This window comes from Rhinolophus hipposideros, assembly GCF_964194185.1.
Source record: "Rhinolophus hipposideros genome assembly, chromosome: 9".
Taxonomy (NCBI): domain Eukaryota; kingdom Metazoa; phylum Chordata; class Mammalia; order Chiroptera; family Rhinolophidae; genus Rhinolophus; species Rhinolophus hipposideros.
The window spans coordinates 26,232,460-26,248,311 of NC_138055.1; the positions used below are offsets into that span (position 1 = coordinate 26,232,460).

Sequence of the window (15,852 nt, forward strand, 5' to 3'; positions counted from 1 at the left end):
CCAAATTTCTTCTGCTTTTTGTCTTTTGACTCCACTAGGACTTACACATATGTCTACCTGTGTTGCTGAATCCTCATTTGTAACATTCAAGGGCTAGGACAAATCAACTAATTTGAAAATATAAATGGAATTATTCACCATATTGAGGACTTAGAAATAACAGCTCTTGATGTTACAATTGGTAATTTACATATGATTTATTTTAATAAACAGCAAAAGCTGAAGAACACATTATATGCTTTGGTATATATTCTAAATTACTATAAATATAGATTTAAAAATAATTGTACAACACCAAGGATGAAGCCTCACATGAACTAGGGATTTTAAGTGATTATGACGCCTCAATGTAGAATCATTCGCCGTAGCAAATGTACCATTGTGGCACGTGATGTTGATCATGTGGGAAGCTCTGCAGGTGTAGGGATGTGGGGAGACATGGGAAATCTCAGTACCCATCTTAATTTTGTTGAGAACATAAAACTGTACTCAAAATAGTACCATAAGAAGTTATTCTAAGAAAAGAATTGTATGATTTTTGAATTAATTAAAAATGTTTTTGTAGAAAGTATTATACCAACTTTAGATAAGTTAAAGTGCCTGGTGCTTACAAACGTATTGTTTTGTTTCTAAACAGGATTCAGAATAAAAGTTGTGTGTAGGAAACATCACATATGCACAATTCTTTCCCATCTCTGAAGTAATTGAAAACCTGAAATACAGAGCATAATATAGTATTAGTCTGGTAATATATAGCCTAATACTTTGATGAATAAATAATTCACTTTGATTAATATTATATATCTACATCTGAATAGTCCTTGTATAAGTTTTGTATGGAAACACTTAAATAATTGTCTTCATGTATTTGTTCACATAGTGCTTTTTCTTTCTAAGACAAATTACTTCCATGCAGAAAATATCAGCTTTTCATGAAACTTACAGTTTGGAAGAGAAAGTTGAGCCATTTGTCCACACCCACACATTATTATTGGCTCTGTACAAGAGTCCAATCCATGAAAAATAAGTGAAGATGTTCAAAAAATTCTATGAAAAAACAAATTTTATGAGACGTCAAATAAAAGCTTGTATGCTAATATGAATTTCTAATGGAATATAGTGTTAATTCTTTCTATTTTATACAGTCTTTCAATTTACATTATATACTTATACACTGAACACAGTAGGAAAATGTGTTAGTATGATTATGTGAAGAGGAAAATTGACATAAATAATCTCAAGGCTGCAAAAATTGATCAAAGACTAGTAATACCTTGTGACATATTATTGGAAAAGCTCCTAGAAATTCAAGTAAGGATGGAGCAAAATTGTAGTCTTCTTGCCTAGGACCTCTCCCATGTCTGTCCCGCCCCCACCCCCACCTCCACCTCAGCTCAGTGAATAAGAACTGCAGTTTTTACAATTTGGAAAAGGCTGCAAAAATCAATGGTATTGTTGCCACAGGGGCAGACTTGATTAGCAGGGGGGAGGGGTGATAAATTGCCCACTATTTTTTCAGCTCAAAGTGCTGATTTTACAAGGTTAAAAAGAGGAAAGCCCATTCTTTTTCTCATCTGAGTTTATATTCTCCTTGGTGTCCAGCACAATGCCAGCCACAACAATAACAGAGAGGAAATAAAAGAGAGGGTTCACTAGAAGACAACTCTACACATTCTTGCTTGATGAAACCCATGTGCCCTTGTGTGGAGGAGATAAAGATTGTCCCAGGAAAAAATAAAAGCCAAAGGGGACTAGAAAACTATTTGCAAAGTTATGAGCACTCATCATCAGTACACACATATACACACACAAGTACATCAAATAACAGTGTGGAAGCTCTATTGACTACACGTATTTGAATACATTAAAAATATATAATCATTTGTTGTCAACTAAGTTTTGCATGCGTAAGGGAAATTCATAGGAAATCAGGCTAAAAATAAAAACAAACCATAAGAATTTTAAAATCTGAGAAGAGATATAAGCAAGCACACTCTATAGGAGAAGATTCAGCAGTAAAATTTTTCAAGTTACAAAAAAAATAAATATAAGAAAAATTAAACAAAATCAGTGTTTGCTACATGCTATTATGAAAAATGTCTAATCATAAAGATTAGAAAACACAACGCACAAAAAAAGCCTTCTATGCTCAGGGAAAACAATCTGGGAAAAGAATCTTTTACTGAGATAAGATGTTAGAATTATTAGAAAAAATACTTTAGAGTAATGACATATATATACACATATTATACATAAATTCTAAAGAAAACTATGTTCAAATGACTATAGTTGAATATGATGGCAATGACAAAATGTACAAAATACAGAAATAAAAACTACATAATTAAATCAAATAGAAATGTGAATATAAAAACATTATCTGTAATGCAAAATTTACTAAATTTACATAAAATTTGAAACACAAAGAGAGAATTAATGAAACTGAAGATGAAGTTTAAAAAATTATTTATCCCAAAAAATGAAGAGAAAGAAGGAAAAATAATCAGATCCTCAGAGACCTTTGAGGCAGTATCAAGAAAACGAACATAGGTGTAAATATACACTGAGAAAAAGAAAAGAGAGAGAGAGAGAAATGTTTTGAGACATAATGAATAAACAACTTTTAAATTTGATTTTAAAATATTTGCAAGCATATGTAGCTGAACAAACTACAAACAGAATTAACACGCAGAAATCCACTTCACAAATATTATACTTAATCAAATCTCTGAAAAACATTGAAGAAACAGACCCGATGAAACAATCATCCCGAGGGAAAACTGCAGGATTATGACTTGGCTTGAATCAGTGTGAAAATGAGGAATGGGTGAGATATTTCTCTCCTGCAGCAGCACTTAGACCACATTATCTCACACAGAATCCATATTAGTTCTGAATATTATTCCAGACGAGGGACATGAGTAGCCCAAAAGGCGTATATAGACAAATCTCTGTCTTCTCTCAATTTTGCTGAACCTAAACTGCTCTAAGAAAATCAAGTCTGTGTCTTTTTTTTTGAAATTGATAGCAGTAAGTTTTAGCTTAAGGGTTTTTTACCACAATATGAAATGTAAAATAGAAACCAAACAAATGAAAAAGAGATAACCTTGAAATAATCAAATTACATACCAATTACATATATGAAAATAACAATATGATTAATGGATGAGTTGTTATCAGAAATAATGAAGAGTAGTAGGCAGGGAGTGACATATTCAAAGAGCTGAAGGTACTGGGGTGGGGTCAGGCATGAGGGTACACAACAAAACTGTCAAACAAGAATTATAACTTCAGCGAAACAGTCCTTCAAAAAAGAAGTCGCAATAAGGACCTTACAATATACAGAAAAACAGAGAATTTCTTGTTAGCAGACCTGCCGGCCCTCGAAAAATTCTTCAAGCTAAAAGTAAATGACACAGGATGGTAACTCATATCCACAGGAAGGAAGGAAGAGCAATGGAAATGGTAAATATGGGAGTAAACTGAAGCGTCTGTGTTTCTCTTCTTGTGATTTCTTTGAAAAATGAGATTATTTAAGGCAATAATTATAGCACTGCGTGGTTGGGTCTGTATCATATCTGGATGCAACTTTGTACTGGTAAATAGGAACCTTGTTCTGGGGAAGAAAACCTTATCTGTTAACATTTGTTTATTTTTGTGGTGTAGAAATCCCTACAATGATTCATTTTGAGTCATCCTTGTGTAAATCATGAATGCCAGGTCACAAAGGATGTGCATTATTGTTGTTTGTTCACAAACCAGTGCTGGCTGGCTCAGTACAACATTGTTAGAAGGAATAGTAAGACCCCAAAAGAGGAGGGAGGAAATGGAGCTATATTGGTGCTAAGTTTCTATATTTCACTGGAATTTAGTCAGAATTAACTTGAACTAGACTGTGATGAGTTAAGGATATATTTGTAATATCTATAGCAACTACTAAGAAAATAAAAAACAAAATGAAACCAGCAACAGAGAATTAAAATGGAACACTATAATAATATGTGTTTAACAAAAGATGTCAGGAAATATGGAAGAAAAGAACCTAAAGCCATGGGCATAGAACGAAGAGCAAAACAGCAAACCTAAATCCAACTATACCAATAATTATATGAAATGTGAATAAAATAAACATTCAGTCAAAAGATACAAAACGTCATACTGAGTGAAAATATAAGATCCATCTAGATCTTGTCTATCATAAATACACTTTATATTCAAAGGCACTAAAAATGACAGTAAACAGATGAAAAACAATATACCCTACAAACTGTAACCATAAGGGAGCTGAATTGGCCATTCTAATATCAAACAAAATAGCTGTACTATAAGAAATATTATTAGAAATAAAAAGAAACTATGTTAACGATGGCATTGCAAGAAGAAGATAAAACATTTATAAACATACAACCACATACAAACAGAACTCTCAAACACAAGTAGAAACTGACAAAATTAAAAGGCAATATAAACAATTCAATATTAGTTGGATATTTAAAAGTTCCAATGTCACCCCAATGAATTTAATAAAAAAATGTTAAAAGATATAAAGGTAACAAATAAGTACATGAGAAGATTCTCAAGATAATTAGTCTTAAGAAAATTAAATTAAAGCTGCTGCAGATCAGACTTCTTGTTCTGGGAAGATGGAGGTGGATGCTCTTTATTTCTCCCTCTAAATACTCGTAGAGCTAACATCCCTTCTACATAAAAAGATTTAAAACTGTGATGAGAAAGATGACAGAGCTGGGAACTCAGGACCTGATGAAAGAGATGGCAGTAAGCTCCCTGGAATTACTTTTTAGCTCATTTATCCCAGACTGGATGCTGCAGAGGCCAGCAAACCACAACACCCAAGGGTACAGACAAAATTCCCAAGAAAATCCTTTTCTCTCTAGTCAAAGGACCATAAAAGGAGCAGGCTAGAAAGACAGAAAATTTTTAGATACTAACTGCCTCATTTCAACCAAAAACCATAGAAAACTGCAGTAAAAATGCTACTCAGGAATGAAGGAGAAATCAAGACATTCTCAGATAAAGAAAAACAAAGAAAACATGTCGCCACCAGGTCCACTTCTAATATAATAGTGAAAGGGAATCATCTAAGCAGGAATTAAATGATAAAAGAGGGACTCTTGGATCATCAGGAAGGAAAATAAAACAAGACTAAAAATCTTATTAGATATATTGACTTTTCTTCTCCTCTTCTGTTTTGTAAATTGTTTGATAGATGAGGCAAAATTATAATTTGAAGCAAATTATAACATTCTGCCATGTGATTCTCAATGTATATTGACAAAATATTTAAGGCAATTATATTATAAAAGGACACAGTGAAGGAACAAAAAGCGAGATAAGATTTCTCCATGTTACACAAACTGCTGTAGATCGTGTAGACTGTGATTTATATACAGTAGTGCCCCTTATCTGTGGTTTCAGTTACCGGCTGTCAGATACCTATGGTCAACCAGCCTCCAAAATTATTAAAAGGAAAATTTCAAAATTAAAAAACTGAAGTTTAAGTTCTGTGTAATTCTAAATAATGTGATGAAATGCCCCCTGTCCCACTCCCTTCTGCCCAGGATATGAATCATTCTTTTGTCCAGCATATCTACGCTGTATGTGCTCCTCATCCCTTAATGTTAGTCATTCAACGTTAACTCTCTTGGTTATCAGATCAACTGTCACTTCACCTCAGTGCTCGTGTTCAAGTCACCATTATTTTATTTAATAATGGTCCTAAAGCATGAGACTAGTGATACTGGCAATCGAATATATCAAGGAGAGGCTGTAAAGTGCTTCCTGTAAGTGAAGAGGTGAAAGTTCTCAATTTAATAAGGAAAGACAAAGAAATCTTCTGCAGAAATCGCTAAAATCTACAGTAAGAAGTAACGCTCCATCTATGAAATTGTGAAGGAAAAAGAAATTTGTGCTAGTTTTGTTGTCACACCTCAAAGTGGGTTGGTATATAAAGTAAGATTTTTTTAGAGAAAAATGAGACAGACCACATTCCGTAACTTTCATTACAGTATATTTTTATAATTGTCCTATTTTATTATTATTTACTGTTGTTAATCTCTTACTGTGCCCAACTTATAAAGTAAACTTTATCATAGATATTTATGTATAAGAAAAACCATTGTATATACCAGTTTCAGTAGTATCAGTGATTTCAGGCACCCTCTGGGTCTCCCCCACAGATAAATGGAGATCTACTGTGTGTATGTTTATGTATATACATATAATATTATATACATCATCATCTATATACATACTACCTATATAAAGGCGATTAGTGCATATATGTATATATAGAATTATACATACCTATATAGTTATTTATGAAAAGATAATCTTTGCTATAAATTATGATCCATTAGTTAGACAATGATAATAAAGAAAACAATGAAACATAGAGAGTAATGTTAAGAGATTATCTTCATGACCCTTGACTGATTTCACATGTAGGTCCAAAATGATCACTAAAACCCAAAATGATATAGTAGACTCTGCTAACATTAATAAATTCTGGTCATTAAAAGACTCCAATATGAGAATAAAAATGTAAGTCACAGGGTCAAAAAAGTTATTTACATCATAGAGTCCAAAAAGAGTTCATATCCAAAATAAAACAAGAACTGCGAGGAAGGAAAATGACAGACAATGTATAGGAGAAATGGGCAAGAGACATGGCACGTACTTGTCATGGCATGATTAGTACCCCAGAAGAATGTGTTCAACTTAATAGTAATCAGGAAAAGACCTATTAATGTCATCATGGTATTTTTCTATAATGACAAAAAAATTATAACATTAAAATTCCTGATAATACTAAGTTTTAAATCTAAACACTATTTGGTAATATGTGTATTTACTCAATAAACCAAAACATGGTGGAATAAAATAATAAATTTGACATACAGATATACTTATGGCCCTGCAATTTTATTCTGAGACATAGAGGACAATATATTATAATTATACACAATTATAGTATAATTATATACAATTATAATAATAGAATTTTATTTATAAACTATTATAAAATATAGTACTTATACAAATACAATATATTCTACATTACATGTATATATAATATATAAATTATAAATACAATACTTTATAACAATTGGAAAGAACATGTCAATAAGGATTTTCATTAAATGTTATTCATGATACACAATTTTAAAAAACTATATTCTATTAGAAATCGAAATAGACTGATCTACAATAAGGAAATTGAATTTTTCATCCAAAACCTTTCCAAAAACAAAAGTCCAGAAACAGATGGCTTCACTAGTGAATTCTACCAAACATTCAAAGAGGATCTAATACCTGTCCTACTCAAATTCTTCCAAAAAATTGAAGAACCCACAACCAAGAATGTGAAAGACCTAACTCATTTTATGAGGCCAACATTATCCTAATACCAAAACCTGGTAAGGATAACACAAAAAAAGAAAATTACCGACCAATATCTCTGATGAATACAGATACAAAAATCCTAAATTAAATTCTAGTAAATCGAATGTAACAATGCATGAAAAAAATTATACATCACGACCAAGTGGGGTTCATCCCAGGCGCAAAAGGATGGTTCAAAATATGCAAATTGATCAATGTGATACACCACATAAAAAAAATAAAGGACAAAAATCATATGATTATATCAATAGATGCAGAAAAAGTGTTTGACAAAATACAAACATCCATTTCTGACTAAAAGACTTAAGAAAATGAATACAGAAGGAAAATGCCTTAACATGAGAAAGGCCATATGTGACAAATCCTCAGCTAATATAATGAATGATAAAAAACTGAAGCCCTGTGCTCTACGTTCAGGAACACCACAGGGCTGTCCCCTATCACCCCACCTCTGCTTTTCAACATATTATTGGATGCCCTTGCCAGAGCAATCAGGCAAGAGAAAGAAATAAAAGACATCCAAATAGGGAATGAAGAAGTTAAATTGTCACTTTTTGCAGATGACATGATGATATATATAGAAAACCCTAAAGACTCCACCAAAAACCTATTAGAAACAATAAATGAATACAGTAAAGTTGTTGGCTGCAAAATCAACGTACAAGAGTCCATTCTATTCTTATATACTAACAATGAAACCTCAGAAAAAGAAATTTTTTTTAAAAAAAGATTCCTTTTGCAATTACAACAAAAGGAATAAAATACCTAGGAATAAACTTAACCAAGGATGTGAAAGACCTATATACTGAAAATAATAAGATATTTTTAAAAGAAATTGAAGAACACACAAAGAAACGAAAAGACATTCCATGTTCATGGATTGGAAGAATCAACATAGTTAAAATGGTCATATTACCAAAAGCAATATACAGATTTAATGCAATCCCTATCAAAATCCCAACGGCATCTTTTTTAAAAAATAGAACAGAAAATTATCAGATTTGTAGGGAACAACAAAAGATCCAGAATAGCCAAAGCAATCCTAAGAAAAAAGAATCATGCTAGAGGTATCACTCCCTGACTTCAGCTTGTACTACACAGCAACAATAATCAGAACAGTATGGTATGGGCAGAGAAACAGACACACAGACCAATGGACTAGAAATGAGAACCGAAAAATAAACCCACATAAATAAAGACAGATAATTTTTGACAAAGAAGCCAAAAACATACAATGGAGAACAGACAGCCTGTTCAATAAATGGTGCTGGGAGAATTGGAAAGCCACGTGCAAAAAATGAAACCAGACTGCTCTCTGTCACCATGTACCAAAATTAACTCAAAATGGATCAAAGACTTAAACATAAGACTTGAAAGAATAAACTGCACAGAAGAAAACATAGCTACTAAACTTATGGACCTTGTGTTCAAAGAACATTTGGTGAATTTGACCCCAAAGGCAGGGGAAGTAAAAACTAAAATAAATGATTGGGACTATATCAAACTAAAAAGCTTCTGCAAGCAACAAAAGAAACCATTGACAAAATAAAGAGGCAACAGACATAATGGGAGAAGATTTTTGCAAACAATGCCTTCAATAAGGGGCTAGTATCCAAAATATACAAGGAACTCATACAACTCAACAACAAAAAAACAAGCAATCCACTAAAAAAAAAATGGGCAAAGGACCTAATAGACATTTCTCCAAAGAGGACATAGCGATGGCCAATAGACATATGAAAAAATGTTTTACATCACTAATCATCAGAGAAATGCAAGTAAAAACCACAATGAGATATCACCTCACCCCAGTTAGAATTGCTATCATCAAGACAAATAGTAACAAGTGTTGGAGAGGCTGTAGAGAAAAAGGAACCCTCATACACTGTTGGTGGGAATGCAGATTGGTGCAGGCGCTATGGAAGGCAATGTGGATGTTCTTCAAAAAATTAATAATAGAATTGCCATATGACCCAGCAATCCCTCTCCTGGGGATCTACCCAAAAAATCTGACAACATTTATCCGAAAAGATATATGTGCTCCGATGTTCATTGCAACTTTATTTACAGTGGCCAAGACATGGAAACAACAAGTGTCCTTTGATAAATGATTGAATAAAGAAGATGTGGTATGTATACAAATGGAACACTATTCTGCCATAACAAATGATGTAATGGTACCATTTGTGACCACATGATGGATCTTGAGATTATTATGCTAAGCAAAATAAGTCACACCAAAAGAGTAAAGAACCATATGATTTCACTGATATGTGATATATAAAACTGAAAACAACAAAAGAACAAGACAAACAAGTGAAGAAGAAAAAATTTATAGACACAGCAAAAGAGGATCAAATATATGGTGATGGAATGAGAACTGACTCAGGGTGGTGAACACACAATGTGATATATAGATGATGTATTATAGAATTGTACACTTGAAACCTATATAACTTTACTAATAATTGTCACCCCAATAAACTTTAATTAAAAACAAAACAAAACAAAAAAGCTATTTTTCTGAATAGTATAGATTAAAACTGTCATGTCCATGTATTACAGTAGCAAAAATTAACTACAGATAAATGCAACAGTGTGGATGAATTGCAAAAATATCATATGGGAATGAAAGGAGACACATAAAATGCACACTGAATGATCCCTGTTGCAAGAGCTCAAATTTAAGCAATGATAATTTGGAATATTAAAAATCAGAATAGTGGTTAAATAGGGGGAAGGAAAAATTGTGAGAGAATACACAGGAGTGGGCTATTGTGGAATGGAAACTTCCTTTTCATGAACTGGTTGGTAATGACATGATTCCTGTCAGTTCATAATCAGCACAATCATGATGTTTAGTGTCCTTAATATAATATAAAATTGTACAGCAAATTTAAATAGCAAAACGTAATTTAGACAAAAAGCATTTATACAAGCATGGTTGTCTATGGAAAGTAAGAACTGGAAATTATTAAATGTGCATTAATGGCATGAAATATAAATAAAATATTAGAGTTAAACAATAGAATATGAACAGACTTTAAACTACAAATGTATACAAAAATATGAATGAATACTACAAATATAATGTAGACAAAAATAATCTTTTAACAAAATGTTGGAATCTTTTAAAATCTTACCACTTCTTCTTTGTTATCTATGTAAAGCAGGCTGGAGTTCTGGGAAGCACAGGCCATTTGACTCTCAGTCCATGTTTTGCTTTCAGTGCTGATGTAATAGCAGTTGTTGGAATATGTGATCCACTCCTTTGGACAACGACCACAATGATATGCTGAAGAAATTATCATCCAAAAACAATTTGAATTAAAGAAATAAAAATTAATTTACATATTGGCATAAGTAAAAACATATATGTGCATAACATTTCTAGGCACCTTCATTGACTGGTACATATCAAATAAAACACAATCACACACTCACAGAGAAGGGTCAGCCTCTCACCCCCTAATTTTTGTGCCCAAATAAGGAAAACACACAAACATAAATATCCACTTTAACACGTCATGAAAGTCAATAAACAAAACCACGTTTTTGGAATAGCAAAATTATTTGTCTCATAGCATAGCAGGGGGAAATGTAAGCCAATTGGCAACAATGGGTATGGTGATTTAAAATGTATATTTCTTCATATTGTTCCCTAGGAAAGACCATTCTCCTAAAATTATTTATGAACACTAATTGCCCAATGTTATAATTTATATATTCCCAATAACACCTTATTATTATTATTTTTTCCTACCCTGAGTTACAGACAAACTGTAAACTGTAGTAATATCAGAACTTTGAAAATGATTCTGTACCTTCCTGGATCCCTGTTGTCAAGGGGGAATTAGTCTGCTCTGGCATTACAGTAGCTAGAAAACAGAAATAAATCTTATTAAAGATTAATATTCATCTATGTAAATCATAACACTTTTTGTTTCCTACTTTTACATTTGGTATAATGTTTAGGATTAGAATAATCTGAAATAAAATTGATTTTACAAAGAGAAATTAATGAATTAATGAAGATTTGGGGAAATATGTTTCAAAAGCCTAAAAGATCAAACTACACTAGAGTATTTGATTTTACCAATCTCAATTAGTTTGTATTTCTCAATAAGGTCTTTTACTCTACTAAAACATGTTGTTGAACTATAAAATCAGAATTTATGTATTAGGTTGGTGCAAAAGGAATTGTGTTTTCAAAGGTTAAAAATAATTGCAAAAACTGCAATTACTTTTGCACCAACCTAGTATATATGTACATATATTTGTAAAATGTGCTCTACATTCTGATATTTAATCTTCAACAAATTTTGTTAAGCCTTTCACATTTAGTCTAAATGTGTATGTTGAAATTAGAGGTCTATTCCATAATATTAGGAAATATTTAGAGGCAATGACAATCAATCATTAAAGTGAAAAGTTCTTCATTATCTTTCAAAAATTGACTTACGATGAATAACAGCTATCGTTACCACACTGGACAACAAGACAACACAGATGAATCCCAGCATCCCAGCAATGAGCTTCTCTGGACGTGATGGAAAATCTACAGGGAAAGAAAGGGAAACACTGAGGAAGTGAGATGGAGATAATTGTCTACACAGTTTACACACAGACCACCCTCGTGCACAGGGAATCATATATATAAACTTACACAGACCCGTATACCATTGCAATCATCCTCTCAGAATGTACCATTGCATTGTCAGGAAATACAATGCTCCGTGAGGTGCTAGTCAAAGACTACACATTACAATGACACCTGAGCAAAATTAATCCTCAATTTCACATTAGAATGCTGTATTCCAACTTCAAGCTCTAATCCCCACAAATAAAAAGTGTTTCTCCACATATTCCCTACTGCTTTCCCACATCTCTGCACCCCAGCTGCACATCCTAGAACAGTTATACTGTGTATCTATTAAATATTTTACCTTTGTAGTGGTAGGTCTTGTCATTCCCTTGAAGATCATATGAAGCATTTTGAAGATTTAATTCTGCATAGGTTATTTCCTGCTCAGTTACTGAAATGGAACTCTTAGTGCCCTTAGGTTTTATTTGCTGTCTCCTGGAGTCCTTAGCCCGATTCAGTTCTGCATAGGTTACTCTTTCGTTATTCATCTCTGCAGCTGAGTTGTGTCAGAGACTGTGCTCTAAGGTAAGGGTACTGAAGAATGAATGGTATTAATATATGCAATGACGAGATCCCTTGCAGTAAAAGTGGGTGGGGTAGAGGGTGAATTCGGCTCATTTTGCAGTAGAAGAATCTAAAGGTCTTGATTTAAATACTTAAGAGTTTTAAATAAGAGTCTCATGGTTAAATACCTTTTTAATATATTTTACATTTGTTGATATATTATTTGTTGGAGCATAAAAAGAGATAATTGGCAAGGAATATAGTTCATGAATAATAACATCCCATTAATTTAAAGTCAGAGTCCACAGAAACATTTTAACATCAATGCCTGTACTAAGAATTAAAATGTTTTATTAGAAAAAGGAGACATGATATTTATGATAGTTTTGAAATCCAAAAGCAGTTAAAAACTAAGTGCTCTAAAGATGAAGAACAGCAGTGTTGACATATATAGCGATTTCCTCCACAAAATTCCATTTATTTACTGACTTAAATTTATTTGTTGAAGGGATTACCAAATGGCCCTTTGTTTTGAATGACTGAGGAGTTCTGAAAAATAAGTAAAAATTTAAAGAAATATTTTATATATTGGAAAGTGTTTCACAATACACTATAACTTATCCATAACCTAAACAATGTTGAAAATTAAACAATAAAAATGTATTAAATAGTTATTTCACAAAATAATTGATAATTGATTTAATGAACCTATAACATGATAAATGAAGTATAGGTCATTTGGGAGATCACTGCTGATTCAAGCTTTCAGAAAAAACCTTCAGTTGTCAAAGTCAGTGATGATCTCTTTACCTGTGTGGGCAATTGTAATAATCCAGAAAATGTAATTTAATAATTCAGTCAATGGGCTCTGTAGGAATTAACTCTGGCTTCAAAACTTACAATGTGTGGTCTTTAAAAAGTTATTTACTGTCAGTAACCTACTGTACTAATCTGAAATGGAAATACTATTATGCAAGATAAGATGCACGTAAAACTCAACACTCAACCTGGCACTTAGAAGCTCTCAATAAATGTTAGATATTTTAGTTATTATTTTAGGCACAATTTCCATGTTATTTTTCTGATTCTTAAGAGTTGTAACTTGACAAAGAATTCATTAAGTAGGAGTATAATCAGTATAGTGCATCTTTATTCCAATTTTGTTCAATTTTTTAAAAGTTCTTTTATTGTTTATAATTAAGTTTAGTTTAGCATTTTAAAGAAGCCACCTCATCCTGATTTTTATTAAAAATCAAGCTGCTTTAATTCCATGTAAATAAGTATATAAGGATTGTGTTTGGCCTTCATCAGGCAACAAATTCTTTTTTAAGAATCAGCAATGTTCCATTTTGACTTTGGTGTATATTAATTGTACCTCAGATGCTTCACATACATTCTTTGGAATCTCCCACTACCTGAGTGGGTTAGTAGAGACAGGAGAGTAATGACACATACCTTCTGTCAGCCAGAAAGTCAGGCATCCTTTAGTGGGAGGCCAGGCGACTCTCATAAAAGAGGCCTGTTATAGCTGGGTCATAAAAGGAGAAATTTAAAAACAGAAATTCAGGACCAAGAATAAACAACATCTGTGACCTTCACTGACTGCCCTGTGAAGGCTCAGAGTGAAGCAAGAGTGGAAAAAGTAAATATCTCATCAATGTGTCACTTAAGGTCTGAACAGGAAATTCTCACACTTTGGCTATTTTGAAATCAGTTCATCTCATCACACACCTCCAGAGTATAGGAAACTTTGGGCTCCAACTGAAAGGACAAACGGACTTCTAAGTGTGTCATTTATATTGCCCATTTTCAAATGCTTCTGAGAAATTGTTTTCATGTTCTACAGATATGGGGAAACAGAAGCTTAACCATCCATGCAGTTAATTTGTTTCCATTTCAATCACAAACAAATTTATGTCTGTTAAGTATCTTACTTACTTAACATATTACTTAAGATACTGTTAAGTATCTTAACTATTACTTTTAGAATTAAGTTACTAAATGTTGGCATTAAATACTTCTTTTCATATTTTTACTTATATTCATATTATTTCATTTATATTATCATGGAAAAAAATTCTGCAAATCACAAATCCTATTATCACCAGATATTTAATAATATAACTCACTAATTATTCTGATAAATTACTATATTCCTAACTATATTTTACCTGGCACAAAGTCCATCATTCCCAAAATTGCATACCTATTTGTCTGTTCTAGTACTTGCCTACAATTTTATTCTTTTTAAATAACAAATTTAATCTGCAGACTTCCTCTGATAAAAATAAATATCCCTTGGAAGGAAAAAAATGTATATAATATTGAACTATGCCTGACATGGAAATATTAAATAACTACTCATAATATTATTCATTAATTCATCTTCCAATCATGACTAGTTGTCTATATTTACTAGGAATATTTGGTATAAATGACAAACCCCATCCAAACTACGTGGCACAAGAAGATGTAATGTAGTAGCATATAGTCCTTCATAGTATTGTTGTACAATCTTTCCTATTTCTGTGGTATTTGTAATAACTTCTCCTCTTTCATTTCTGATTTTGCTTATTGTGTCTTTTCTCCTTTTATCTTAGTGAGTCTAGCCAAGGGCTTGTCAATTTTATTAATATTTTCAAAGAACCAGCTCTCTTTGTGGCATTAATTTTTTCTATTGTCTTTTTGTTCTCTATTTCATTTAGTTCTGCACTGATTTTTATTATTTCCTTCCTTCTGCTGACTTTGGGTTTCATTTGGATTCTTTTTCTAATTCTTTAAGGTTGTTTATCTGGGATTTCTTTTTCTTTTGAGATAGGCCTGTAATGATATAAATTTCCCTCTTGTTACTGCTTTTGCAGCATCCCAATAACTTTGATAGGATGTATTTTCATTCTCATCTGTTTCTATGTTCTTTTGATCTCTCCTTTTATTTCTTTTTAGACCCACTCGTTCTTTAATAGTCATTCATTTAATCTCCACATATTTGTGTTTTTTCTGCTTTCTTTTTCAGGTTGATATCCAATTTCAAAGGCTTGTGATTAGAGAATACGTTATTCAATAGCTGATTGGATAAAGAAGATGTGGTATATAAACATAATGGAGTACTACTCTGCCATAAGGAAAGATGAAATACTTCCATTTGTGATAACGTGGATGGATCTTGAGATTATCATGCTAAGTGAAATGAGTCAGACAGAAAAAGTTGAGAACCATACATCTTCACTCATATGTGGAATATAAAACTGAAAGCAACAAAGGAACAAGACAAACAAAGATAT

The 15,852-nt window shown here is 32.2% G+C and overlaps 1 protein-coding gene across 1 annotated transcript; it reads right to left on the reverse strand.

The window, feature by feature from the left end:
* Nucleotides 1-591: 591 nt before the first annotated feature.
* Nucleotides 592-12,555, reverse strand: LOC308501853 (NKG2-A/NKG2-B type II integral membrane protein-like; the record flags this gene model as incomplete). Its single annotated transcript, XM_081058945.1, has 6 exons — nt 592-712; nt 944-1,047; nt 10,566-10,717; nt 11,247-11,300; nt 11,885-11,980; nt 12,369-12,555. The coding sequence occupies 6 exons, from the start codon at nt 12,553-12,555 to the stop codon at nt 592-594; spliced, it is 714 nt and encodes a 237-aa protein (XP_080915071.1).
* Between the last annotated feature and the right edge of the window lie 3,297 nt (nt 12,556-15,852).